We start from the raw sequence: 26,615 nt of genomic DNA, 5'->3' as shown, positions 1-26,615 counted from the left end.
TCTTGCTTCCCAGACTGACGGGGCTCCACGGCGGACTGTGGGAAGGGACTAAGGTGGTAGAAGAGGAGGTTTGAAGGAGCAGGTTCCAGTGCAGTGTCGAGGAGTCAGCATCTTACAGGAGAAATGTTGTAGCGCGTTGTGAGCTTCTGGGAAGAAAGAGAATAGATCACTAAACAGATCCACTAGATGAAGAAAGAGAATAGATCCACTAGATGAAGGAAATAGATCACTAAATAGATCCACTAGATGAAGAAAGGGAATAGATCACTAAATAGATCCAGTAGATGAAGAAAGGAAATAGATCACTAAATAGATCCACTAGATGAAGTAAGGGAATAGTTCAACTAGATGAAGGATGGGAATAGATCACTAAATTGATCCACTAGATGAAGATTGGGAATAGATCCACTAGATGAAGTAAGAGAACAGATCCAATAGATGAAGAAAGGGAATAGATCCACTAGATGAAGAAAGGGAATAGATCACTAAATAGATCCACTAGATGAAGAAAGAGAATAGATCCACTAGATGAAGGAAATAGATCACTAAATAGATCCACTAGATGAAGATTGGGAATAGATCACTAAATAGATCCACTAGATGAAGAAAGGAAATAGATCACTAAATAGATCCAGTAGATGAAGTAAGGGAATAGATCAACTAGATGAAGGATGGGAATAGATCACTAAATTGATCCACTAGATGAAGTAAGGGAATAGATCAACTAGATGAAGGATGGGAATAGATCACTAAATTGATCCACTAGATGAAGAAAGGGAATAGATCCACTAGATGAAGAAAGGGAATAGATCACTAAATAGATCAACTAGATGAAGAAAGGGAATAGATCACTAAATAGACCCACTAGATGAAGAAAGGGAATAGATCAACTAGATGAAGAAAGGAAATAGATCCACTATTTGAAAAAAGAGAATAGATCCACTAGATGAAGGAAATAGATCACTAAATAGATCCACTAGGTGAAGAAAGAGAATAGATCCACTAGATGAAGGAAATAGATCACTAAATAGATCCACTAGATGAAGAAAGGGAATAGATCACTAAATAGATCGACTAGATGAAGAAAGAGAATAGATCCACTAGATGAAGAAAGGGATTAGATCACTAAATAGATCCACTAGATGAAGAAAGGGAATAGATCACTAAATAGATCCACTAGATGAAGGATGGGAATAGATCACTAAATAGGTCCACTAGATGAAGGATGGGAATAGATCACTAAATAGATCCACTAGATGAAGAAAGGGAATAGATCACTAAATAGATCCACTAGATGAAGAAAGGGAATAGATCACTAAATAGATCCACTAGATGAAGAAAGGGAATAGATCACTAAATAGATCCACTAGATGAAGACAGGGAATAGATCACTAAATAGATCCACTAGATGAAGAAAGGGAATAGATGCACTAGATGAAGAAAGGGAATAGATCACTAAATAGATCCACTAGATGAAGAAAGGGAATAGATCCACTAGATGAAGACAGGGAATAGATCACTAAATAGATCCACTAGATGAAGAAAGGGAATAGATCCACTAGATGAAGAAAGGGAATAGATCCACTAGATGAAGAAATGGCATAGATGCACTAGATGAAGAAAGGGAATAGATCACTAAATAGATCCACTAGATGAAGAAAGGGAATAGATCCACTAGATGAAGAAAGGGAATAGATCACTAAATAGATCCACTAGATGTAGAAAGAGAATAGTTCACTAAATAGATCCACTAGATCACTAAATAGATCCATTAGGTGAAGAAAGAGAATAGATGAAGAAAGGGACTTGATCACTAAATAGATCCACTTGATGAATAAAAGGAAAAAAAGGAATAGATCACTAAATATATCCACTAGATGAAGTTTTGGGAATAGATCACTAAATAGATCCACTAGATGATAGATCACTAAATAGATCCACTAGATGAAGCAAGGGAATAGATCACTAAATAGATCCACTAGATGATAGATCACTAAATAGATCCACTAGATGAAGCAAGGGAATAGATCACTAAATAGATCCACTAGATGAAGCAAGGGAATAGATCACTAAATAGATCCACTAGATGAAGATTTGGGAATAGATCACTAAATAGATCCACTAGATGAAGATTTGGGAATAGATCACTAAACAGATCCACAAAGGTGTGTGTGTGTTTCAGTGTGGTGGTCAATGCACATTAAATAGACTTTTCTATTGATGTGTATTCAAATGTATATAGTCATTTCTCTTTTCAATTGTATATATATATTTTTAAATTTAACTAGGCAAGTCAGTTAAGAACAAATTCTTATTTACAAGGACGGCCTACCAGGGAACAATGGGTTATTAACTGCCAAGGTCAGGGGCAGAAGGACAGATTTTTACCTTGTCAGCTCAGGGATTCGATCTAGCAACCTTTTGGTTACTGGCCCAAAGCTCTAACCACTAGGCTACCTGCCACCTCTACACTCTAACCACTAGGCTACCTGCCACCTCTACGCTCTAACCACAAGGCTACCTGCCACCTCTACACTCTAACCACTAGGCTACCTGCCACCTCTACACTCTAACCACTAGGCTACCTGCCTCCTCTACACTCTAACCACTAGGCTACCTGCCACCTCTACACTCTAACCACTAGGCTACCTGCCACCTCTACGCTCTAACCACAAGGCTACCTGCCACCTCTACACTCTAACCACTAGGCTACCTGCCACCTCTACGCTCTAACCACTAGGCTACTTGCCGTATATATGCCAAAGTCAGTTCTCTTTTCAAATGTATATAGGCCTAAATCAATTCTCTTTTCAAACGTATATAGGCCTAAATCAATTCTCTTTTCAAACGTATATAGGCCTAAATCAATTCTCTTTTCAAATGTATATAGCCCTAAATCAATTATCTTTTCAAATGTATATAGGCCTAAATCAATTCTCTTTTCAAATATATATAGGCCTAAATCAATTCTCTTTTCAAATGTATATAGTCCTAAATCAAATCTCTTTTCAAATATATATAGGCCTAAATCAATTCTCTTTTCAAATGTATATAGTCCTAAATCAAATCTCTTTTCAAATATATATAGGCCTAAATCAATTCTCTTTTCAAATGTATATAGGCCTAAATCAATTCTCTTTTCAAATGTATATAGGCCTAAATCAATTCTCTTTTCAAATCTATATAGGCCTAAATCAATTCTCTTTTCAAACGTATATAGGCCTAAATGAATTCTCTTTGGGTTCAAACGTAGTATTAAAGGCAGTTGTGGGTCAATTGAATCAAGGCCATGCTCTAAAATGAATTAAAACTTTAACTAAGCAATAAGGCACGAGGGTGTATGGTATATGGGCAATATACCACGACTAAGGGTTGTTCTTCAGCGTGACAAGTGCCTGGACACAGCCCTTAGCCGTGGTATATTGGCCATATACCACAGACCCCCCGAGTTGCCTTATTGCCATTATAAACTGGTTACCAACCTAATTAGAGCAGTAAAAAGACATGTTTTGTCATAACCGTAAACGGTCTGATATACCATGGCTGTCAGCCAATCAGCATTCAGGGCTCGAATATTCCAGTTTATAAAATGTACTATATTGGCCATAAACCACACCCCCGTGCCTTATTGCTTAAACAAAACTTGATTCAAGGGTATGCTCTAAAATGTAATACAACTGCAATCATACAGAATAACACCGGAATCAAAACTTAAAGAGTTTTTCAATTTAATTTAAATGATTATAAAAAATTATTGCAACCAATGGAATGTTATATATATATTATATATATATATATATATATGTGGGGATACAACCATCTCAGCTCTGCAGATGTTGCTGCAAAGAGACAGAATCATTAGATCATTTGTTTTGGTAATTATGTAGCTGGGTTTTGGTCGCAGGTTTAGGAATGGCTGAAGAATTGCAGTTAACTCTGTAAATAGCACTGTTGGGTGATTTAAAAAAATAATCATAGTCAATCAGTTATCAATAATATAATGATACTTTTAGAAAAAATGTTTATCTTTAATTTACAATCTGTAGGAATTTTGAGAATAGAAAGGTTCGGAACTTTTGTGAAACATCACAGTGGAAAATATATGGCAAATATCAATCAAAACTGGATGGTGTTCAGAGATAGATGGGAGGGGTTTAGAGATATATGGGAGGGGTTTAGAGATAGATGGGAGGGGTTTAGAGATAGATGGGAGGGGTTTAGAGATAGATGGGAGGGGTTGAATGGAGCTGAAGGATGGGACTGGATGGTGTTCAGAGATAGATGGGAGGGGTTTAGAGATATATGGGAGGGGTTTAGAGATAGATGGGAGGGGTTTAGAGATAGATGGGAGGGGTTTAGAGATAGATGGGAGGGGTTGAATGGAGCTGAAGGATGGGACTGGATGGTGTTCAGAGATAGATGGGAGGGGTTGAGGGGAGCTGAAGAATGGGACTAAAAACAAACTAAAGATAACTATTGTAAAATAGATTGTGTCCATGAAATATATATAGTGTGTATAAGCTGGAAGTAGAAGCATAAGTGTTGTTGTCCATTAGTTTACTCCAATTAGAGGAAGGATGGTAGGGTTAGGGGAAGATAATAAAGGACAATAGCAAAAAATATATATTCAGTGGCATTGGGAAAGTATTCAGACCCCTTAACTTTTTTCACATTTTGTTTTACGTTACAGCCTTATTCTAAAATGGATTCAATTGCTTGTTCCCCTCATCGATCTACACACAATACCCCATAATGACATCACAATACCCCATAATGACATCACAATACTCCATAATGACATCACAATACCACATAATGACATCACAATACTCCATAATGACATCACAATACTCCATAATGACATCACAATACCCCATAATGACATCACAATACTCCATAATGACATCACAATACCACATAATGACATCACAATACTCCATAATGACATCACAATAACCCATAATGGAAAAATAAAAGCAAATAAAAAAAAAACAGAAATATGACATTTACATGAGTATTCAGACCCTTTACTAAGCACTGCACCTTTGGCAGTGATTACAGCCTCAAGTCTTCCTGGGTATGATGCTACAAGCTTGGCACACCTGTATTTGGGGAGTTTCTTCCATTCTTCTCTGCAGATCCTCTAAAGCTCTGTCATGTTGGATGGGGAGCGTTGCTGCACAGCTGTTTTCAGGTCTCTCCAGAGATATTCAATCGGGTTCAAGTCCGTTCTCTGGCTGGGACACTCAAGGACATTCAGAGACCTGTCCCGAAGCCAGTCCCGTGTTGTCTTGGCTGTGTGCTTAGGGTCGTTGTCCTGTTGGAAAGTGAACCTTCGCCCCAGTCTGAGGTCCTGAGCGCTCTGGAACAGGTTTACAAGGATCTCTCTGTACTTTTCTCCGTTCTTCTTTGCCTCGATCCTGACTAGTCTCCTAGTCCCTGCCACTGAAAAACATCCCCACAGCATAATGCTGCCACCACTATGCTTCATCGTAGGGCAGTTTTCCCCCAGACGTGACGCTTGGCATTCAGGCCAAAGAGTTCAATCTTAGTTTCATCAGACCAGAGAATCTTGTCTCTCATGGTCTGAGAGTCCTTTAGGTGCCTTTAGGCAAACTCCCAGCAGACTGTCATGTGCCTTTTACTGAGGAGTGGCTTCTGTCCGGCCACTCTATCATATAGGCCTGATTGGTGGAGTGCTGCAGAGATGGTTGTCCTTCTGGAAGGTTCTCCCATCTTCACAGAGGAACTCTAGAGCTCTGTCAGAGTGGGTTCTTGGGTCACCTAACTAACCAAGGCCCTAACCAAGGCCCTAACCAAGGCCCTTCTCCCTCGATTGCTAAGTTTAGCCGGGTGGCTCTAGGAAGAGTTTTGGTGGTTCCAAACTTCCACTGTGTTCTTGGGGACCTTCAATGCTGCAGAAATATTTTTGTACCATTCCCCTGATCTGTGCCTCGACACAATCTAGTATCGGAGTTCTACGGACAATCTGTTCCATCTCATGGCTTGGTTTTTGCTCTGACATGCACTGGCAACTGTGGGACCTTATATGTGTGGCACAGGTGTGTGCCTTTCCAAATTATATCCGATCAATTGAATTTACCACAGGTGGACTCCAATCAAGTTGTACAAATATATCAAGGATGATCAATGGAAACAGGATTCACCTGTGCTCAATTTCGAGTCTCATAGCAAAGGGTCTGAATACTTATGTAAATAAGGTATATGTAAATAAGATATTTCTGTTTTTTTGGTTTTTAATACGTTGTCAAACATTTATAAAAACCTGTTTTTGCTTTGTCATTATGGGGTATTGTGATGTCATTATGGAGAATTGTGATGTCACAATGGAGCATTGTGTGTAGATTGCTGAGGATTTTTTATTTATTTTTTGAATAAGGCTGTAACATAACAAATGTGGAAAACGTGAAGGGGTCTGAATACTTTCCCGAAGGCACTGCACATATAAATAAATAAAATATGAATCGAGGTGGAAAACGTGAAGGGGTCTGAATACTTTCCCGAAGGCACTGCACATATAAATAAATAAAATATGAATCGAGGTGGAAAACGTGAAGGGGTCTGAATACTTTCCCGAAGGCACTGCACATATAAATAAATAAAATATGAATCGAGGTGGAAAACGTATAAATAAACATATAAATAAATCAAATATGAATTGAGGCCGTGATCTGAAATGTAGTAAACCATGTTCATGTATGTCTGAAGAAACAATCGTTTAGATTGTAAATTTAAAATCCCTTTTAGCCACAGCAAGACTGTCTGTTCACAGGTCAATGTTCCTGACTATCAAATCAAATCAAATCAAATGTATTTATATAGCCCTTCGTACATCAGCTGATATCTCAAAGTGCTGTACAGAAACCCAGCCTAAAACCCCAACCTCAAATCAAATGTATTTATAAAGCCCTTCGTACATCAGCTGATATCTCAAAGTGCTGTACAGAAACACAGCCTAAAACCCCAACCTCAAATCAAATGTATTTATAAAGCCCTTCGTACATCAGCTGATATCTCAAAGTGCTGTACTGAAACCCAGCCTAAAACCCCAAACAGCAAGCAATGCAGGTGTAGAAGCACGGTGGCTAGGAAAAACTCCCCTAGAAAGGCTAAAACCTAGGAAGAAACCTAGAGAGGAACCAGGCTCTGAGGGGTGGCCAGTCCTCTTCTGGCTGTGCCGGGTGGAGATTATAACAGAACATGGCCAAGATGTTCAAATGTTCATAAATGACCAGCATGGTCATATAACAATAAGGCAGAACATAAGACTATGTGTGTCCTTGTGTATAAAATCTGTTAACAAACTATAGTTCTGGCAAGTCGGTTAGGACATCTACTTTGTGCATGACACAAGTCATTTATTCAACAATTGTTTACAGACATATTATTTCACTTATAATTCACTGTATCACAATTCCAGTGGGTCAGAAGTTTACATACACTAAGTTGACTGTGCCTTTAAACAGCTTGGAAAATTCCAGAAAATTATGTCATGGCTGGCTTTAGAAGTCTCTGATAGGCTAATTGACATCATTTGAGTCAATTGGAGGTGTACCTGTGGATGTATTTCAAAGCCTACCTTCAAACTCAGTGCCTCTTTGCTTGACATCATGGAAAAATCAAAAGAAATCAGCCAAGACCTCAGAAAAGAAAAGTCGACCTCCACAAGTCTGGTTCATCCATGGGAGCAATTTCCAAACGCCTGAAGGTACCATGTTCATCTGTACAAACAATAGTACCAAGTATAAACACCATGGGACCACGCAGCCGTCATACCGCTCAGGAAGGAGACGCGTTCTGTCTCCTAGAGATGAACGTACTTTGGTGCGAAAAGTGCAAATCAATCCCAGAACAACAGCAAAGGACCTTGTGAAGATGCTGGAGGAAACAGGTACAAAAGTATCTATATCCACAGTAAAACAAGTCCTACATCAACATAACCTGAAAGGCCGCTCAGCAAGGAAGAAGCCACTGCTCCAAAACTGCCATTAAAAAAGCCAGACTACGGTTCGCAACTGCACATGGGGACAAAGATCGTACTTTTTGGAGAAATGTCCTCTGGTCTGATGAAACAAAAATAGAACTGTTTGGCCAAAGGAATGGGCCAAAATTCACCCAACTTATTGTGGGAGGCTTGTGGAAGGCTACCCGAAACGTTTGACCCAAGTTAAACAATTTAAAAGCAATGCTACCAAATACTAATTGAATATATGTAAACTTCTGACCCACTGGGAATATGATGAAAGAAATCAAAGATGAAATAAATCATTCTCTCAACTATTATTCTGACATTTCACATTCTTAAAATAAAGTGGTGATCCTAACTGACCTAAAACAGGGCAATTTTTACTGGGATTAAATGTCAGGAATTGTGAAAAACTGAGTTGAAATGTATTTGGCGAAAGGTATATGTAAACTTCTGACTTCAACTGTATTGTATCCCGGTACGTCTTAGTGACTTAGTACAATAAGGGGTGTGGTTGCTGGATGTTAGTGGGCGTGGTTTGTCCTGTAAGTGTGTTTCCATAGTTACTGAGGCGTGTCCTCAGAGTGATTGTTTGTTTATTTGTTTGTTTACTCTGTATATCACTCATTTTGGTTCCTTTCCCCAGGCATGATTGTTTCTGTTGTTAATTCTGTACGTTGTTCGTGTTTCTTGTTTTGTTTTATGTTGCGTTTATTTATTAAAACACTCCTCCCTGAACTTGCTTCCCGACTCTCAGCGCACATCGTTACACAAGGTAGGGGTGGTTTACAGAAGAAGATAGCTCCATTTGGTAAAAGACCAAGTCCACATTATGGCAAGACTGGCTCAAATAAGCAAAGAAGAAGCAACAGTCCATCATTACTTTAAGACATGAAGGTCCGTCAATATGGAAAATTTCAAGGACTTTGAAAGTTTCTTCAATTGCAGTTGCAAAAAACCATCATGCGCTATGATGAAACTGGCTCTCATGAGGACCGCCACAGGAAAGGAAAGACCCAGAGTTACCTCTGCGGCAGGGGATAAGTTCATTAGAGTTACCAGCCTCAGAAATGTCAGCCCAAATAAATGCTTCACAGAGTTCAAGTAACAGACACATCTCAACATCAACAGTTCAGAGGAGACTGTGTGAATCAGGCCTTCATGGTTGAATTGATGCAAAGAAACCACTACTAAAGGACACCAATATTAAGAAGAGACTTGCTTATGCCAAGAAACACGAGCAATGGACATTAGACCGGTGGAAATCTGTCCTTTGGTCTGATGAGTCCAAATTTGAGATTTTTCGCTCCAACCGCCATGTCTTTGTGAGATGCAGAGTAGGTGAACAGATGATATCCGCAGGTGTGGTTCCCAACGTGAAGCATGGAGGAGGAGGTGTTATGGTGTGGGGGTGCTTTGCTGGTGACACTTAACCAGCATTGCTACCACAGCATTCTGCAGTGATACGCCATCCCATCTGGTTTGGGCTTAGTGGGACTATCATTTGTTTTTCAACAGGACAATGACCCAACACACCTCCAGGCTGTGTACGGGCTATTTGACCAAGAAGGAGAGTGATGATGCTGCATCAGATGACCTGGCCTCCACAATCACCCGACCTCAACCCAATTGAGATGGTTTTAGATGAGTTGGACCACAGAGTGAAGGAAAAACATATGTGGGAACTCCTTCAAGACTGTTGGAAAAGCATTCCAGGTGAAGCTGGTTGAGAGAATGCCAAAAGTGTGCAACACTGTCATCAAGGCAAAGGGTGTCTACTTTGAAAAATCTCAAATATGAAATATATTTTGATTTGTAGTCTGATTTGTAGTTATATCAGGTCTGTTAGCTTTGGGACAGTCTGATTTGTAGATATATCAGGTCAGTTAGCTGTGGGACAGTCTGATTTGTAGTTATAACAGGTCTGTTAGATGTGGAACAGTGATTTGTAGTTATATCAGGTCTGATAGTTGATTAGTAGTTATATCAGGTCTGATAGTTGATTAGTAGTTATATCAGGTCTGTTAGTTATATCAGGTCTGATAGTTATATCAGGTCTGTTAGCTGATTAGTAGTTATATCAGGTCTGTTAGCTGATTAGTAGTTATAACAGGTATGCTAGCTGATTAGTAGTTATATCAGGTCTGATAGTTGATTAGTAGTTATATCAGGTCTGATAGTTGATTAGTAGTTATATCAGGTCTGATAGTTGATTAGTAGTTATATCAGGTCTGCTAGCTGATTAGTAGTTATAACAGGTCTGTTAGTTATATCAGGTCTGATAGTTGATTAGTAGTTATATCAGGTCTGCTAGCTGATTAGTAGTTATATCAGGTATGTTAGTTATATCAGGTCTGATAGCTGATTAGTAGTTATATCAGGTATGTTAGTTATATCAGGTATGTTAGCTGATTAGTAGTTATATCAGGTCTGATAGTGGATTAGTAGTTATATCAGGTCTGTTAGCTGATTAGTAATTATATCAGGTCTGATAGCTGATTAGTAGTTATATCAGGTCTGTTAGTTATATCAGGTATGTTAGCTGATTAGTAGTTATATCAGGTCTGATAGTTGATTAGTAGTTATATCAGGTCTGTTAGCTGATTAGTAGTTATATCAGGTCTGCTAGCTGATTAGTAGTTATATCAGGTCTGATAGTTGATTAGTAGTTATATCAGGTCTGTTAGTTATATCAGGTCTGATAGTTGATTAGTAGTTATATCAGGTCTGATAGTTGATTAGTAGTTATATCAGGTCTGTTAGCTGATTAGTAGTTATATCAGGTCTACTAGCTGATTAGTAGTTATATCAGGTCTACTAGCTGATTAGTAGTTATATCAGGTCTGCTAGCTGATTCGTAGTTATAGCAGGTCTGTTAGTTATATCAGGTCTGCTAGCTGATTAGTAGTTATATCAGGTCTGCTAGCTGATTAGTAGTTATATCAGGTCTGCTAGCTGATTAGTAGTTATATCAGGTCTGATAGTTGATTAGTAGTTATATCAGGTCTGTTAGCTGATTAGTAGTTATATCAGGTCTGCTAGCTGATTAGTAGTTATAACAGGTCTGTTAGTTATATCAGGTCTGATAGTTGATTAGTAGTTATATCAGGTCTGATAGCTGATTAGTAGTTATATCAGGTCTGATAGTTGATTAGTAGTTATATCAGGTCTGTTAGCGGATTAGTAGTTATATCTGGTCTGATAGCTGATTAGTAGTTATATCAGGTCTGATAGTTGATTAGTAGTTATATCAGGTCTGTTAGTTATATCAGGTCTGTTAGCTGATTAGTAGTTATATCAGGTCTGCTAGCTGATTAGTAGTTATATCAGGTCTGCTAGCTGATTAGTAGTTATATCAGGTCTGTTAGTTATATCAGGTCTGTTAGATGATTAGTAGTTATATCAGGTCTGCTAGCTGATTAGTAGTTATATCAGGTCTGCTAGTTGATTAGTAGTTATATCAGGTCTGTTAGTTATATCAGGTCTGATAGCTGATTAGTAGTTATATCAGGTCTGATAGCTGATTAGTAGTTATATCAGGTCTGCTAGCTGATTAGTAGTTATATCAGGTCTGTTAGTTATATCAGGTCTGATAGCTGATTAGTAGTTATATCAGGTCTGTTAGATGATTAGTAGTTATATCAGGTCTGATAGCTGATTAGTAGTTATATCAGGTCTGATAGTTGATTAGTAGTTATATCAGGTCTGATAGTTGATTAGTAGTTATATCAGGTCTGCTAGCTGATTAGTAGTTATACCAGGTCTGCTAGCTGATTAGTAGTTATATCAGGTCTACTAGCTGATTAGTAGTTATATCAGGTCTGATAGCTGATTAGTAGTTATATCAGGTCTGATAGTTGATTAGTAGTTATATCAGGTCTGTTAGTTATATCAGGTCTGCTAGCTGATTAGTAGTTATATCAGGTCTGCTAGCTGATTAGTAGTTATACCAGGTCTGCTAGCTGATTAGTAGTTATATCAGGTCTGCTAGCTGATTAGTAGTTATACCAGGTCTGCTAGCTGATTAGTAGTTATATCAGGTCTGCTAGCTGATTAGTAGTTATATCAGGTCTGTTAGCTGATTAGTAGTTATATCAGGTCTACTAGCTGATTAGTAGTTATATCAGGTCTACTAGCTGATTAGTAGTTATATCAGGTCTGCTAGCTGATTCGTAGTTATAGCAGGTCTGTTAGTTATATCAGGTCTGCTAGCTGATTAGTAGTTATATCAGGTCTGTTAGTTATATCAGGTCTTTTAGATGATTAGTAGTTATATCAGGTCTGTTAGTTATATCAGGTCTGTTAGTTATATCAGGTCTGCTAGCTGATTAGTAGTTATATCAGGTCTGCTAGCTGATTAGTAGTTATATCAGGTCTGTTAGTTATATCAGGTCTGTTAGTTATATCAGGTCTGTTAGCTGATTAGTAGTTATATCAGGTCTGCTAGCTGATTAGTAGTTATATCAGGTCTGCTAGCTGATTAGTAGTTATATCAGGTCTGCTAGCTGATTAGTAGTTATATCAGGTCTGATAGCTGATTAGTAGTTATATCAGGTCTGATAGTTGATTAGTAGTTATATCAGGTCTGTTAGCTGATTAGTAGTTATATCAGGTCTGCTAGCTGATTAGTAGTTATAACAGGTCTGTTAGTTATATCAGGTCTGATAGTTGATTAGTAGTTATATCAGGTCTGATAGTTGATTAGTAGTTATATCAGGTCTGTTAGCGGATTAGTAGTTATATCTGGTCTGATAGCTGATTAGTAGTTATATCAGGTCTGATAGTTGATTAGTAGTTATATCAGGTCTGTTAGTTATATCAGGTCTGTTAGCTGATTAGTAGTTATATCAGGTCTGCTAGCTGATTAGTAGTTATATCAGGTCTGCTAGCTGATTAGTAGTTATATCAGGTCTGTTAGTTATATCAGGTCTGTTAGATGATTAGTAGTTATATCAGGTCTGCTAGCTGATTAGTAGTTATATCAGGTCTGCTAGTTGATTAGTAGTTATGTCAGGTCTGTTAGTTATATCAGGTCTGATAGCTGATTAGTAGTTATATCAGGTCTGATAGCTGATTAGTAGTTATATCAGGTCTGCTAGCTGATTAGTAGTTATATCAGGTCTGTTAGTTATATCAGGTCTGTTAGTTATATCAGGTCTGCTAGCTGATTAGTAGTTATATCAGGTCTGCTAGCTGATTAGTAGTTATATCAGGTCTACTAGCTGATTAGTAGTTATATCAGGTCTGATAGCTGATTAGTAGTTATATCAGGTCTGCTAGCTGATTAGTAGTTATATCAGGTCTACTAGCTGATTAGTAGTTATATCAGGTCTGCTAGCTGATTAGTAGTTATATCAGGTCTACTAGCTGATTAGTAGTTATATCAGGTCTGCTAGCTGATTAGTAGTTATATCAGGTCTGTTAGCTGATTAGTAGTTATATCAGGTCTGCTAGCTGATTAGTAGTTATATCAGGTCTGATAGCTGATTAGTAGTTATATCAGGTCTGCTAGCTGATTAGTAGTTATATCAGGTCTACTAGCTGATTAGTAGTTATATCAGGTCTGCTAGCTGATTAGTAGTTATATCAGGTCTGTTAGTTATATCAGGTATGCTAGCTGATTAGTAGTTATATCAGGTCTGTTAGTTATATCAGGTCTGCTAGCTGATTAGTAGTTATATCAGGTCTGTTAGTTATATCAGGTCTGCTAGCTGATTAGTAGTTATATCAGGTCTGTTAGTTTTATCAGGTCTGATAGCTGATTAGTAGCTATATCAGGTATGTTAGTTAATTAGTAGTTATATCAGGTATGTTAGTTATATCAGGTCTGATAGCTGATTAGTAGTTATATCAGGTCTGCTAGCTGATTAGTAGTTATATCAGGTCTGTTAGTTATATCAGGTCTGTTAGTTATATCAGGTCTGCTAGCTGATTAGTAGTTATATCAGGTCTGCTAGCTGATTAGTAGTTATACCAGGTCTGCTAGCTGATTAGTAGTTATATCAGGTCTACTAGCTGATTAGTAGTTATATCAGGTCTGATAGTTGATTAGTAGTTATATCAGGTCTACTAGCTGATTAGTAGTTATATCAGGTCTGTTAGTTGATTAGTAGTTATATCAGGTCTGATAGTTGATTAGTAGTTATATCAGGTCTACTAGCTGATTAGTAGTTATATCAGGTCTGTTAGCTGATTAGTAGTTATATCAGGTCTGATAGTTGATTAGTAGTTATATCAGGTCTGATAGTTGATTAGTAGTTATATCAGGTCTTTTAGCTGATTAGTAGTTATATCAGGTCTGTTAGTTATATCAGGTCTGATAGTTGATTAGTAGTTATATCAGGTCTGATAGTTGATTAGTAGTTATATCAGGTCTGCTAGCTGATTAGTAGTTATATCAGGTCTGTTAGTTATATCAGGTCTGCTAGCCGTGTGATAGCTGAACTGAGTGGCTGGAGACGGCTTTACGTTGTTAATTTAGGTTGTGTTGATCATACTCACATAGACTCATGTATTATGTGCATGTAAATGTTATTGTTCTGACCTAATATTATCTTTCTAATCTTTTTAATTTTTTTGTTGTTGCACATTTGTGTGTTTTATTTGATATTCACGGTGTTTCTCTTAATAACGCCAGTGTTGAATTAAACACAAAAATATCTGTTTTTAGATTAATTTAAAAAACACTTAAATCCCTAAATGATGTCCACAGTTATGACTATAGACTGTAGGCCTATACATCTATCTGTGTTGTGATATAGTTTATTTTGACTGTTCATCAAGGGCCCGATTCTGACTTAGGAAATGAAGCTTTCTGACGCACACCTTGACGATGCACTTCTCAGTGGGTGCTATTCAGACTTACCTTATGAAGGTGCATAACGGCTTTGCAGGTGTGGTTCCCTTGCCAGGGGCTGAATAAATGTAATTCAACAAATTAAATCCCTCCCACTTGCTGGCTGACAGATTTTTTTTCTGGTGGAATTTTCATTCAATCAGGGTTTTTAGTACTTGGTTCTTAAGCCATCCCTTTAAATATGGTGTACACTTTTAGTGGGGCGGCAGGGTAGCCTAGTGGTTAGAGTGTAGAGGCGGCAGGGTAGCCTAGTGGTTAGAGTGTAGAGGAGGCAGGTAGTCTAGTGATTAGAGTGTAGAGGCGGCAGGGTAGCCTAGCGGTTAGAGTGTAGAGGAGGCAGGTAGTCTAGTGGTTAGAGTGTAGAGGTGGCAGTGTGGCCTAGTGGTTAGAGTGTAGAGGCGGCAGGGTAGCCTAGTGGTTAGAGTGTAGAGGCGGCAGGGTAGCCTAGTGGTTAGAGTGTAGAGGCGGCAGGGTAGCCTAGTGGTTAGCAGCGTTGGACTAGTAACCAAAAGGTTGCAAGTTCGAATCCCCGAGCTGACAGGGTACAAAGTTCTGCCCCTGAACAGGCAGTTAACCCACTGTTCCTAGGCCGTCATTGAAAATAAGATTTTGTTCTTAACTGACTTGCCTAGTAAAATAAATAAAAAATTAAAAAATAAAGTTAAGAATTTTGTTTGACACGCTCACTAGGATATATCGAGAGAACGGTTTCAGAATATTAAAGATGATTTAAAGAAAGCCAATATAAATATATGTATATTAGTTTCAGCACCAATTAGTAGATGTAAAAATACTCTGATGTTCTAGATTATTTAGTGTTAGAAAAGTATTTACGAATTATTTAAAAAAAAACAAGTATGGAGAACCTTTTTCAGACCAAAGAAAGAAAACTGTGGTTTGGTTCCTTTTGAAAAATTGTCACATTCAGTTCTTCAACCCATTGTAATGTTGGAAGATTAGTGTATAGTCGTGGACAAAAGTTTTGAGAATGACAAACAAAACCCCCTACAAATTCTGACAAATTCCAAGCATTGATTATGCAAGGCTGGCCCAGAAGTGAATTGACAGCATGCCTGGGCGGATTGCAGAGGTCTTGAAAAAGAAGGGTCAACACTGCAAATATTGACTCTTTGCATCAACTTCATGTAATTCTTAATAAAAGCCTTTGACACTTATGAAATGCTTGCAATTATACTTCAGTATTCCATAGTAACATCTGACAAAAATATCTAAAGACACTGAAGCAGCAAACATTGGGAAAATTAATATTTGTGTCATTCTCAAAACTTTTGGCCACGACAGTACATTGAACTATAATAGGGACAATAGTGTACAATAGCAAGCTATACCCTCGTCTTTTACCTACTCTAACCATGGAACAGTGTGATGTCACAGCCAAGTATAGGGCCATTACCCTCGTCTGTTACCTACTCTAACCATGGAACAGTGTGATGTCACAGCCAAGTATAGGGCCATTACCCTCGTCTGTTACCTACTCTAACCATGGAACAGTGTGATGTCACAGCCAAGTATAGGGCCATTACCCTCGTCTGTTACCTACTCTAACCATGGAACAGTGTGATGTCACAGCCAAGTATTGGGCCATTACCCTCGTCTGTTACCTACTCTAACCATGGAACTGTGTGATGTCACAGCCAAGTATTGGGCCATTACCCTCGTCTGTTACCTACTCTAACCATGGAACTGTGTGATGTCACAGCCAAGTATTGGGACATTACCCTCGTCTGTTACCTACTCTAACCATCTAACTGTGTGATGTCACAGCCAAGTATAGGGCCATTACCCTCGTCTGTTACCTACTCTAACCATGGAACTGTGTGATGTCACAGCCAAGTATGGGCCATTACCCTCGTCTGTTACCTACTCTAACCATCTAACTGTGTGATGTCACAGCCAAGTATAGGGCCATTACCCTCGTCTGTTACCTACTCTAACCATGGAACTGTGTGATGTCACAGCCAAGTGTTGGGCCATTACCCTCGTCTGTTACCTACTCTAACCATGGAACTGTGTGATGTCACAGCCAAGTGTTGGGCCATTACCCTCGTCTGTTACCTACTCTAACCATGGAACTGTGTGATGTCACAGCCAAGTATAGGGCCATTACCCTCGTCTGTTACCTACTCTAACCATGGAACTGTGTGATGTCACAGCCAAGTATAGGGCCATTACCCTCGTCTGTTACCTACTCTAACCATGGAACTGTGTGATGTCACAGCCAAGTATAGGGCCATTACCCTCGTCTGTTACCTACTCTAACCATCTAACAGTGTGATGTCACAGCCAAGTATTGGGCCATTACCCTCGTCTGTTACCTACTCTAACCATGGAACTGTGTGATGTCACAGCCAAGTATTGGGCCATTACCCTCGTCTGTTACCTACTCTAACCATGGAACTGTGTGATGTCACAGCCAAGTATTGGGCCATTACCCTCGTCTGTTACCTACTCTAACCATGGAACTGTGTGATGTCACAGCCAAGTATTGGGCCATTACCCTCGTCTGTTACCTACTCTAACCATGGAACTGTGTGATGTCACAGCCAAGTATAGGGCCATTACCCTCGTCTGTTACCTACTCTAACCATGGAACAGTGTGATGTCACAGCCAAGTATAGGGCCATTACCCTCGTCTGTTACCTACTCTAACCATGGAACAGTGTGATGTCACAGCCAAGTGTTGGGCCATTACCCTCGTCTGTTACCTACTCTAACCATGGAACTGTGTGATGTCACAGCCAAGTATTGGGCCATTACCCTCGTCTGTTACCTACTCTAACCATGGAACAGTGTGATGTCACAGCCAAGTATTGGGCCATTACCCTCGTCTGTTACCTACTCTAACCATGGAACAGTGTGATGTCACAGCCAAGTATAGGGCCATTACCCTCGTCTGTTACCTACTCTAACCATGGAACTGTGTGATGTCACAGCCAAGTATTGGGACATTACCCTCGTCTGTTACCTACTCTAACCATGGAACTGTGTGATGTCACAGCCAAGTATAGGGCCATTACCCTCGTCTGTTACCTACTCTAACCATGGAACAGTGTGATGTCACAGCCAAGTGTTGGGCCATTACCCTCGTCTGTTACCTACTCTAACCATGGAACAGTGTGATGTCACAGCCAAGTATAGGGCCATTACCCTCGTCTGTTACCTACTCTAACCATGGAACTGTGTGATGTCACAGCCAAGTATTGGGCCATTACCTCGTCTGTTACCTACTCTAACCATGGAACAGTGTGATGTCACAGCCAAGTATAGGGCCATTACCCTCGTCTGTTACCTACTCTAACCATGGAACTGTGTGATGTCACAGCCAAGTATTGGGACATTACCCTCGTCTGTTACCTACTCTAACCATGGAACTGTGTGATGTCACAGCCAAGTATTGGGCCATTACCCTCGTCTGTTACCTACTCTAACCATGGAACTGTGTGATGTCACAGCCAAGTATTGGGCCATTACCCTCGTCTGTTACCTACTCTAACCATGGAACTGTGTGATGTCACAGCCAAGTATAGGGCCATTACCCTCGTCTGTTACCTACTCTAACCATGGAACAGTGTGATGTCACAGCCAAGTATAGGGCCATTACCCTCGTCTGTTACCTACTCTAACCATGGAACAGTGTGATGTCACAGCCAAGTATAGGGCCATTACCCTCGTCTGTTACCTACTCTAACCATGGAACTGTGTGATGTCACAGCCAAGTATAGGGCCATTACCCTCGTCTGTTACCTACTCTAACCATGGAACTGTGTGATGTCACAGCCAAGTATTGGGCCATTACCCTCGTCTGTTACCTACTCTAACCATGGAACTGTGTGATGTCACAGCCAAGTATTGGGCCATTACCCTCGTCTGTTACCTACTCTAACCATGGAACAGTGTGATGTCACAGCCAAGTATAGGGCCATTACCCTCGTCTGTTACCTACTCTAACCATGGAACAGTGTGATGTCACAGCCAAGTGTTGGGCCATTACCCTCGTCTGTTACCTACTCTAACCATGGAACTGTGTGATGTCACAGCCAAGTATTGGGCCATTACCCTCGTCTGTTACCTACTCTAACCATGGAACTGTGTGATGTCACAGCCAAGTATTGGGCCATTACCCTCGTCTGTTACCTACTCTAACCATGGAACTGTGTGATGTCACAGCCAAGTATTGGGCCATTACCCTCGTCTGTTACCTACTCTAACCATGGAACAGTGTGATGTCACAGCCAAGTATTGGGCCATTACCCTCGTCTGTTACCTACTCTAACCATCTAACAGTGTGATGTCACAGCCAAGTATAGGGCCATTACCCTCGTCTGTTACCTACTCTAACCATGGAACTGTGTGATGTCACAGCCAAGTATTGGGACATTACCCTCGTCTGTTACCTACTCTAACCATGGAACTGTGTGATGTCACAGCCAAGTATAGGGCCATTACCCTCGTCTGTTACCTACTCTAACCATGGAACAGTGTGATGTCACAGCCAAGTGTTGGGCCATTACCCTCGTCTGTTACCTACTCTAACCATGGAACAGTGTGATGTCACAGCCTAGTATAGGGCCATTACCCTCGTCTGTTACCTACTCTAACCATGGAACTGTGTGATGTCACAGCCAAGTATTGGGCCATTACCCTCGTCTGTTACCTACTCTAACCATCTAACAGTGTGATGTCACAGCCAAGTATAGGGCCATTACCCTCGTCTGTTACCTACTCTAACCATGGAACTGTGTGATGTCACAGCCAAGTATTGGGACATTACCCTCGTCTGTTACCTACTCTAACCATCTAACTGTGTGATGTCACAGCCAAGTATAGGGCCATTACCCTCGTCTGTTACCTACTCTAACCATGGAACTGTGTGATGTCACAGCCAAGTATTGGGCCATTACCCTCGTCTGTTACCTACTCTAACCATCTAACAGTGTGATGTCACAGCCAAGTATAGGGCCATTACCCTCGTCTGTTACCTACTCTAACCATGGAACAGTGTGTTGTCACAGCCAAGTATAGGGCCATTACCCTCGTCTGTTACCTACTCTAACCATGGAACTGTGTGATGTCACAGCCAAGTATAGGGCCATTACCCTCGTCTGTTACCTACTCTAACCATGGAACTGTGTGATGTCACAGCCAAGTATTGGGCCATTACCCTCGTCTGTTACCTACTCTAACCATGGAACTGTGTGATGTCACAGCCAAGTATAGGGCCATTACCCTCGTCTGTTACCTACTCTAACCATGGAACAGTGTGATGTCACAGCCAAGTATAGGGCCATTACCCTCGTCTGTTACCTACTCTAACCATGGAACAGTGTGATGTCACAGCCAAGTGTTGGGCCATTACCCTCGTCTGTTACCTACTCTAACCATGGAACTGTGTGATGTCACAGCCAAGTATTGGGCCATTACCCTCGTCTGTTACCTACTCTAACCATGGAACTGTGTGATGTCACAGCCAAGTATTGGGCCATTACCCTCGTCTGTTACCTACTCTAACCATGGAACAGTGTGATGTCACAGCCTAGTATAGGGCCATTACCCTCGTCTGTTACCTACTCTAACCATGGAACTGTGTGATGTCACAGCCAAGTATTGGGCCATTACCCTCGTCTGTTACCTACTCTAACCATGGAACTGTGTGATGTCACAGCCAAGTATAGGGCCATTACCCTCGTCTGTTACCTACTCTAACCATGGAACAGTGTGATGTCACAGCCTAGTATTGGGCCATTACCCTCGTCTGTTACCTACTCTAACCATGGAACTGTGTGATGTCACAGCCAAGTATTGGGCCATTACCCTCGTCTGTTACCTACTCTAACCATGGAACTGTGTGATGTCACAGCCAAGTATAGGGCCATTACCCTCGTCTGTTACCTACTCTAACCATGGAACAGTGTGATGTCACAGCCAAGTATTGGGCCATTACCCTCGTCTGTTACCTACTCTAACCATGGAACTGTGTGATGTCACAGCCAAGTATTGGGCCATGCGTCTGGGTTCCAACTGTTACTGGCTGGTCTACGCTCCATAATGATTTAACTAGCCTACATGTCTTTAAAAATATATATATATATATATTATCAACTGTTACTAATGATCCTCAGCAACAACCACACAGGCCCGTGATGGCGTTAACAGAGGAAGCGAAGGAGGGAAAAAATTAACCAATGGAATGATAATGTAGGATGTACTTTTACACCTGCATTGCTTGCTGTTTGGGGTTTTAGGCTGGGTTTCTGTACAGCACTTTGAGATATCAGCTGATGTACAAAGGGCTATATAAATAAATTTGATTTGATTTGATGTACCAACTGAAGAGAACTAGCCAAAACTCTAGTTGTTCCTAGCCACCGTGCTCCTACACCTGCATTGGAATGATAATGTAGGATGTACCAACTGAAGAGAACTAGCTAAAACTGATGTACGAAGCGCTTTATAAATAAATTGTGGTGGTGGTGGTGGTGGGGGGTGGGTGTGTGGGTGGGGTGTGTGGGGTGGGGTGGGGGGGTTGGTATGTTGGTATGTTCTCACCTCTGACAATATGAAGCTGCTGAACCATCTCTTCCCTGTAGGACAGCTCCCTTTTCATCTGATGATGGAAATTATCTGGGGAGCAATTACAATAGCTTAGTCATCTTTAGTATAGCCGATAAACGACTATTTTAATGTGGTCGCCTATACACGCTCGGGCATCCTACTCGGGAAAAATTGAATAAAGCCTCCTAAATCATCAAGTACACAAACGAATAGCCATATGAATTGGATTGAAAAATAAATGACATTCGAATCATGCAATAAAAAAAAACCTGACATGCACTATAAAACACACCTAACGTAGTGAAAACCATATCGACGTGTGTTTGTTCAGCGGTCAACATGCTGATCGTGATGTGCGTGATACTACGGGAAAACATTCTCTTTTTAAAACCCCTTCGAATCGAAAACTGAAATTTGATTTAAAATGAATTATACTTTTTAAATGTTGGAATTCTCGTTCCAATTTCTTCCTTAGTTCCACTTGCTCAACGAGCTGTCTCTGCAATTCGTCTGTAGAAAATGAATGAACAAATGTGTTAAAAATAAATAAAAAAATGAATATGGGGTGAAAATGGCTGCGGGGTTTAAACTGACTAAACGGACTGGCTAAATGGTAGACTAAATTATGTTAAACGATTCATGTCAAGCGATTGGTAAAAGGCCTAGGGTGAAAGCCAGTCTATTCTATTCTGCAGGGATCATGTAAGGCATCATTTAGGGATCCTTCCAATTATTAAAGAAAGTCTATAATAAACAATATCATTATTATTATAAAAAAGAAAAAAACAAATAGGCAAACATTTTTTATAAATAACAATGTAATAATAATAAGTTATTGTACGGTGTTACCTTTTGCCAGGTTTTCTATGTCTTTCTGAGTTTGTAATACTCTGCTAACATTGTGCGTTGCCTCGCCTGAAAACACACAGAGACAACATTTATAGCGTTACAAAATATACACAAATAGGCCATTTAAAAAAAGAGGCTTTAATTCTTTTTTTTTTTATAAGAAAAAGTTCCGACAGAAAATGTAAAATAGCCTATTATCGACGGAGAAGAGGATCGCTAAGAACTAACCCTCATTCAGAGCTACTCTCGGGCTCTCCTCGCCGCTTTGGCCGTCATAAGACGTCGTTTCAACCTCCTCCATTGTCGAAGACGGCTCCTCTCTACTGACACAGTCATCTAAAATAAACATCAAATAAATCCAATGGAAATCAATGAGTCTCGTTGCTTTTCCCGAAATGTATTTTATTATAACATTTGAACAGAACAACATCCAACCTTTCGATTCCACAGTATCTTTACGGTCATTCGGTGCTGAACCAAAAGCATATGGACTTCTCCTTTGTTGCATATCACTCCTGTCCGGTGAATATATCTAGATAAATCAGGACAGGATAAATTGCATTCAATTCATGCTCTCTGACATTTTGGGGGGGGGGGGGGGGGGGAAATTGTGTATTTGAACGACCTTTGATTCTCTGCTATTTAACACAGACAAAACAAACGACCTTTGAATCTCTGCTATTTAACACAGACAAAACAAACGTGAACGTAAAATGAAAAATAAGCCCACATCTATACGTGACATTATAAAGGATGATGCCTTTTCCGATAAGTCAATTAATTAACGGTGGTCTAATTGTTACTTTTTAATTCCTATCTGTGAATTCCTCATTCATAACAAACAAACAAAAAGTATTTTCCTTGGTATGTAGGACATCGAATATAAAGGAGTGTGTCCATATCAATCACTCACTTCAACAATAGACGTGGTCTTGTTCTCCTGTCTCTCTCTGTCTGAAGACAGTAGTACCACGTGTAGATTCATTCTCTGTGAGTCGACCACAGCCGCTTGCTCCGGCTCCGATTTGGACTCTAGGCCGTTTAGTGAAGCACCCTGTGCCAAGTTTAGAAAAGGTACAAGGGGGCTCTTGCTGACCTCAATGTTGTGCGGAAGTGACTCCTCATCCTCTTGTGATTTATTGGTTTCAACATCCACATCCGTCTCTCCCACACTGTCCACGCTTCCGGGGGACACGGACCTGTAACTCGAGCTCTCGCTCAGGAAATCTGGTGACAGGTAGCCAGCTCGAGCCCCGTTGTACGAACCCCGGTTACCGTAAAGTTTGGCTATACTCTCCGTGTCTTTGATGACGGGTCTGAATGCAGAGACGTAGCTAATCTTCCGTGATAGAACTGGCCTTATACAGTCCATTGGCCTCGCCTCATCGCCAAACTTGTCGTCCTCATTCCGGGTGGACTGTGTGCTAGAGCACTGGTCACTGTCCATCAGACTGTCCCTCGGAGTGTTGCTACTTCTGTCACTCTGCTCGGATGCGTCCAGATCACTCTGTCTGGCGCACAGGAGCTCCGAGTGCGGTTTGTGCTGGGCCTGTGGCTGTGGCTGGGGGTGGGGGTAGGGGGGCATGGTCAGGCCACCTGCAGTAGGCCAGAACATAGGGAAAGAGTGGTAGGCGCTGTCCTTGGTGCTAGGCCAGGAGAAGACCCCGGAGAGGTGGGCTTTGTTTTGCTCTCCTTCCATCACACCACCACTATCATTCTTTTTCTGGAACAGCCCGAATGTCGGGAACCCGTAGGGATGTGGGTAAAGCGGCGGAGGAATCTTCACATTCTGCAGCATACCGAAGCTCTTACTGGGCACCGGGATAACCGGATAGCTGCGCGTGGTACTCATACTCCCCATGCCTCCCCGGTTGTCCTCGCAGCGGAGGATTTTAGGGGGGATCTCCGGTGAGTCTCTCCGGGAGAGGTTGCTAGGTCCTTGATGTGATTTCAATGGAAAGGAACGCTCAGACCCGTGACCGTGCACGGGCATCGTTCTCTTCCGGCTGCCCCCGTTGAACATGGCCTTCACGTCCTCCCATGCATGTGCCACGTCGTCAGGTGAGCCCTTGTCGGTCAGTTTGAGGTGTCTCCTCCAGGAGTTAAAGTTAGCAGCGTCTGGCTGGGTGTACTTTGACTCTGGTGTGCGGTGAGAGTGGAATATGAATTTATTGGGAGAAAAATACATATTGCAGAAGGAGCACTTGATGCACTTGGCCCGGGAGCTGTTGTACCTGGCTGGTATAAAGTTACCACGGCTCCCCCACGCGCACTCGTGGGACACATCAAACGCGAAGTTTTCCGGTAATTTCGGAGGGTTGTGAGCTCCAAGAAATGATTTACAAAGCCTCTCGGCCTCGCGCTTTGTAATCATCCCACAGCGCCTCGAGGAGATGGGCATGGCGCCCGCACGCCTCAGAATCTCCAGCTGGACCGGGGTGCATTGCACGCAGGTGATTCCCAGCGCCACGCGCCGGTTGTGGATCTCGTTATAGCTGTAGTTCTTCAGCAGAGTGTTGGAGATCTGCGCCAGGCACAGTCTCTCCTGACCGTCCAGCACCAGGCAGACTATGGGTATTCCATACAGGGCGGTCTCGCTGACCTGGTTGGGTTTCAGGTTGGGGTTGAATGTTGGGAGGTCCTGTTTGGAGCTCGGTGGAGAAGAGCTGGAGTCCCGTGTCGCAGGTAGCAGACGAGGATTACACTCCATTGCTGGAATCCTGCAGAAAAAAACGAACAATTATTATCATGACAATTAAAGTTTTAATTTATATATATTTGAGTTTTTTTGGGATTTACCTATAATACTTATAAACTAATTTATAATCCAGGCTGCATCACATCCGGCCGTGATTGGGAGTCCCATAGGGCGGCGCACAATTGGTCCAGCGTCGTCCGGGTTTGGCCCGGTGTAGGCCGTCATGATAAATAAGAATTTGTTCTTAACTGTTCTTAATTTATTTAAAAAATAATAATAATAAAAATAATGATTTTAAAACAATCCGTATCCTCTTTCCAGCTTCCAAAAAATCTAATCTATTGATTAGCCTATAATGACAGCAAATAGTCCTAATAAAAATCGCACAATTACATAGACATAATAATAGTCACCATAAAAACAATAAAATAGACCTGTATTGTTTAAATAGCCCATAATAACAATATAAAAAGTATAGTAAAATGTATTATATGTATGCGCAAAAGATAATACTTTTACGAGAAACGCTTGGTGGTTTCTCAGGATTTTGTAAAAGCCTATTTTCCAAATCAGATCTAGTGCTATTGCCGCCTAAACCCGTCTTTAACGTGATGAGAGCTGACTCAGCCCGGCCCAAAGCTGATTTAGCCGGTCCCAGAGCTGACCTTAGCCGCGCGGAGAGCTGAGGAGAAGGGCTGAACTAAGAGGCTAACAGGATACAGAACAGAGGGAAAATACACATGTAGCCATGCCAAGCAGCTTAACCTGGAGGATTGAGCCTGTAAGCAGCTCTATAGGTCTTGGATCGGTTGGTAAGATAACAGACCCACTAAAAGAGGAACATTTAAGACGTTTCCAAGAACATACTCGTTTTTTCCCCGTTTTTTTCTCTCTCGATTAAGCAACATGCAAGATGCATTTTTAATCCCTCATCAAATATATATTGTAATTGACGCTCTAATTTTTTTACAAACAAATATATAGCCGATAAGCCATCAGTGAGCGCATAGATCGATAGGCGTATTGATAATTGGTAAACGGCAAGCCAATATATTGTTCTATTTTATTTGGAATGTTTCAAGATTTTTAAACATTATGTCAAAAGATTTGTTGCACGAAATGAAATGTATGGCTGTGAATGTACCCGAATGCATTAGGAAATCATGTCATTGTCAATGGCACAACAAGGTAAAAAAAAAAAGACAAGACACGCTAATCCTTTCTTATCGCAAAGCTCACCTTTTTGTATGGTGCAAACCCTTCTTCGTTGTGTCAGCAGCAGCAACAACAACAACAACAACAACAACAACAACAGAGTGATCAAGTCTTGTAATTAGGTTAAAAAAAAGCTGCGTTCACTCGTCCGATGGTTTTAGCAAAACGAGATCAACACCGAATTTTGGACCGGAAGGTTTGTCCAATAATAATTATGTCCGCCTGCCACTGACCGCTCTTGCATCCCTCGCTGGAGCTCGACTCTCGCGGCTGTGTGTGCAGTGTGTAAAGAGAGCATCCACTAGGTAGAGCAAGCAGCCAGCCCACTCCAACGATATTCCACGCGACGCCCTCAACACCATCAAGTGACAGCTGAAGTAATGGCAAGGCACTCCCACTTAGTGCCAGCATCTTTACATTAACCGTTTGCCTTCGGG

At 40.9% G+C, this 26,615-nt stretch overlaps 2 protein-coding genes across 2 annotated transcripts in view; both read right to left on the bottom strand.

The window, feature by feature from the left end:
- The window catches only part of LOC135561317 (uncharacterized), a 755,535-nt gene that overhangs the window by 680,408 nt on the left and 48,512 nt on the right, over nucleotides 1–26,615 (bottom strand). The window lies entirely within an intron of this gene.
- On the bottom strand, nucleotides 35–24,981 carry LOC115126183 (SKI family transcriptional corepressor 1 homolog-B-like). The gene is made up of 7 exons (XM_065002768.1): nucleotides 23,179–24,981; nucleotides 22,701–22,797; nucleotides 22,494–22,601; nucleotides 22,266–22,331; nucleotides 21,852–21,926; nucleotides 21,411–21,485; nucleotides 35–146 (listed from the first exon to the last, which is right to left on the bottom strand). The coding sequence occupies exons 1-7, from the start codon at nucleotides 24,973–24,975 to the stop codon at nucleotides 49–51; spliced, it is 2,316 nt and encodes a 771-aa protein (XP_064858840.1). The 5' UTR covers nucleotides 24,976–24,981; the 3' UTR covers nucleotides 35–48.

The sequence above is a fragment of the Oncorhynchus nerka genome, linkage group LG17 (genome assembly GCF_034236695.1).
Source record: "Oncorhynchus nerka isolate Pitt River linkage group LG17, Oner_Uvic_2.0, whole genome shotgun sequence".
Taxonomy (NCBI): domain Eukaryota; kingdom Metazoa; phylum Chordata; class Actinopteri; order Salmoniformes; family Salmonidae; genus Oncorhynchus; species Oncorhynchus nerka.
The sequence above is the reverse complement of the archived record's forward strand: the minus strand, read 5'-3'. Positions and strand labels throughout refer to the sequence as shown.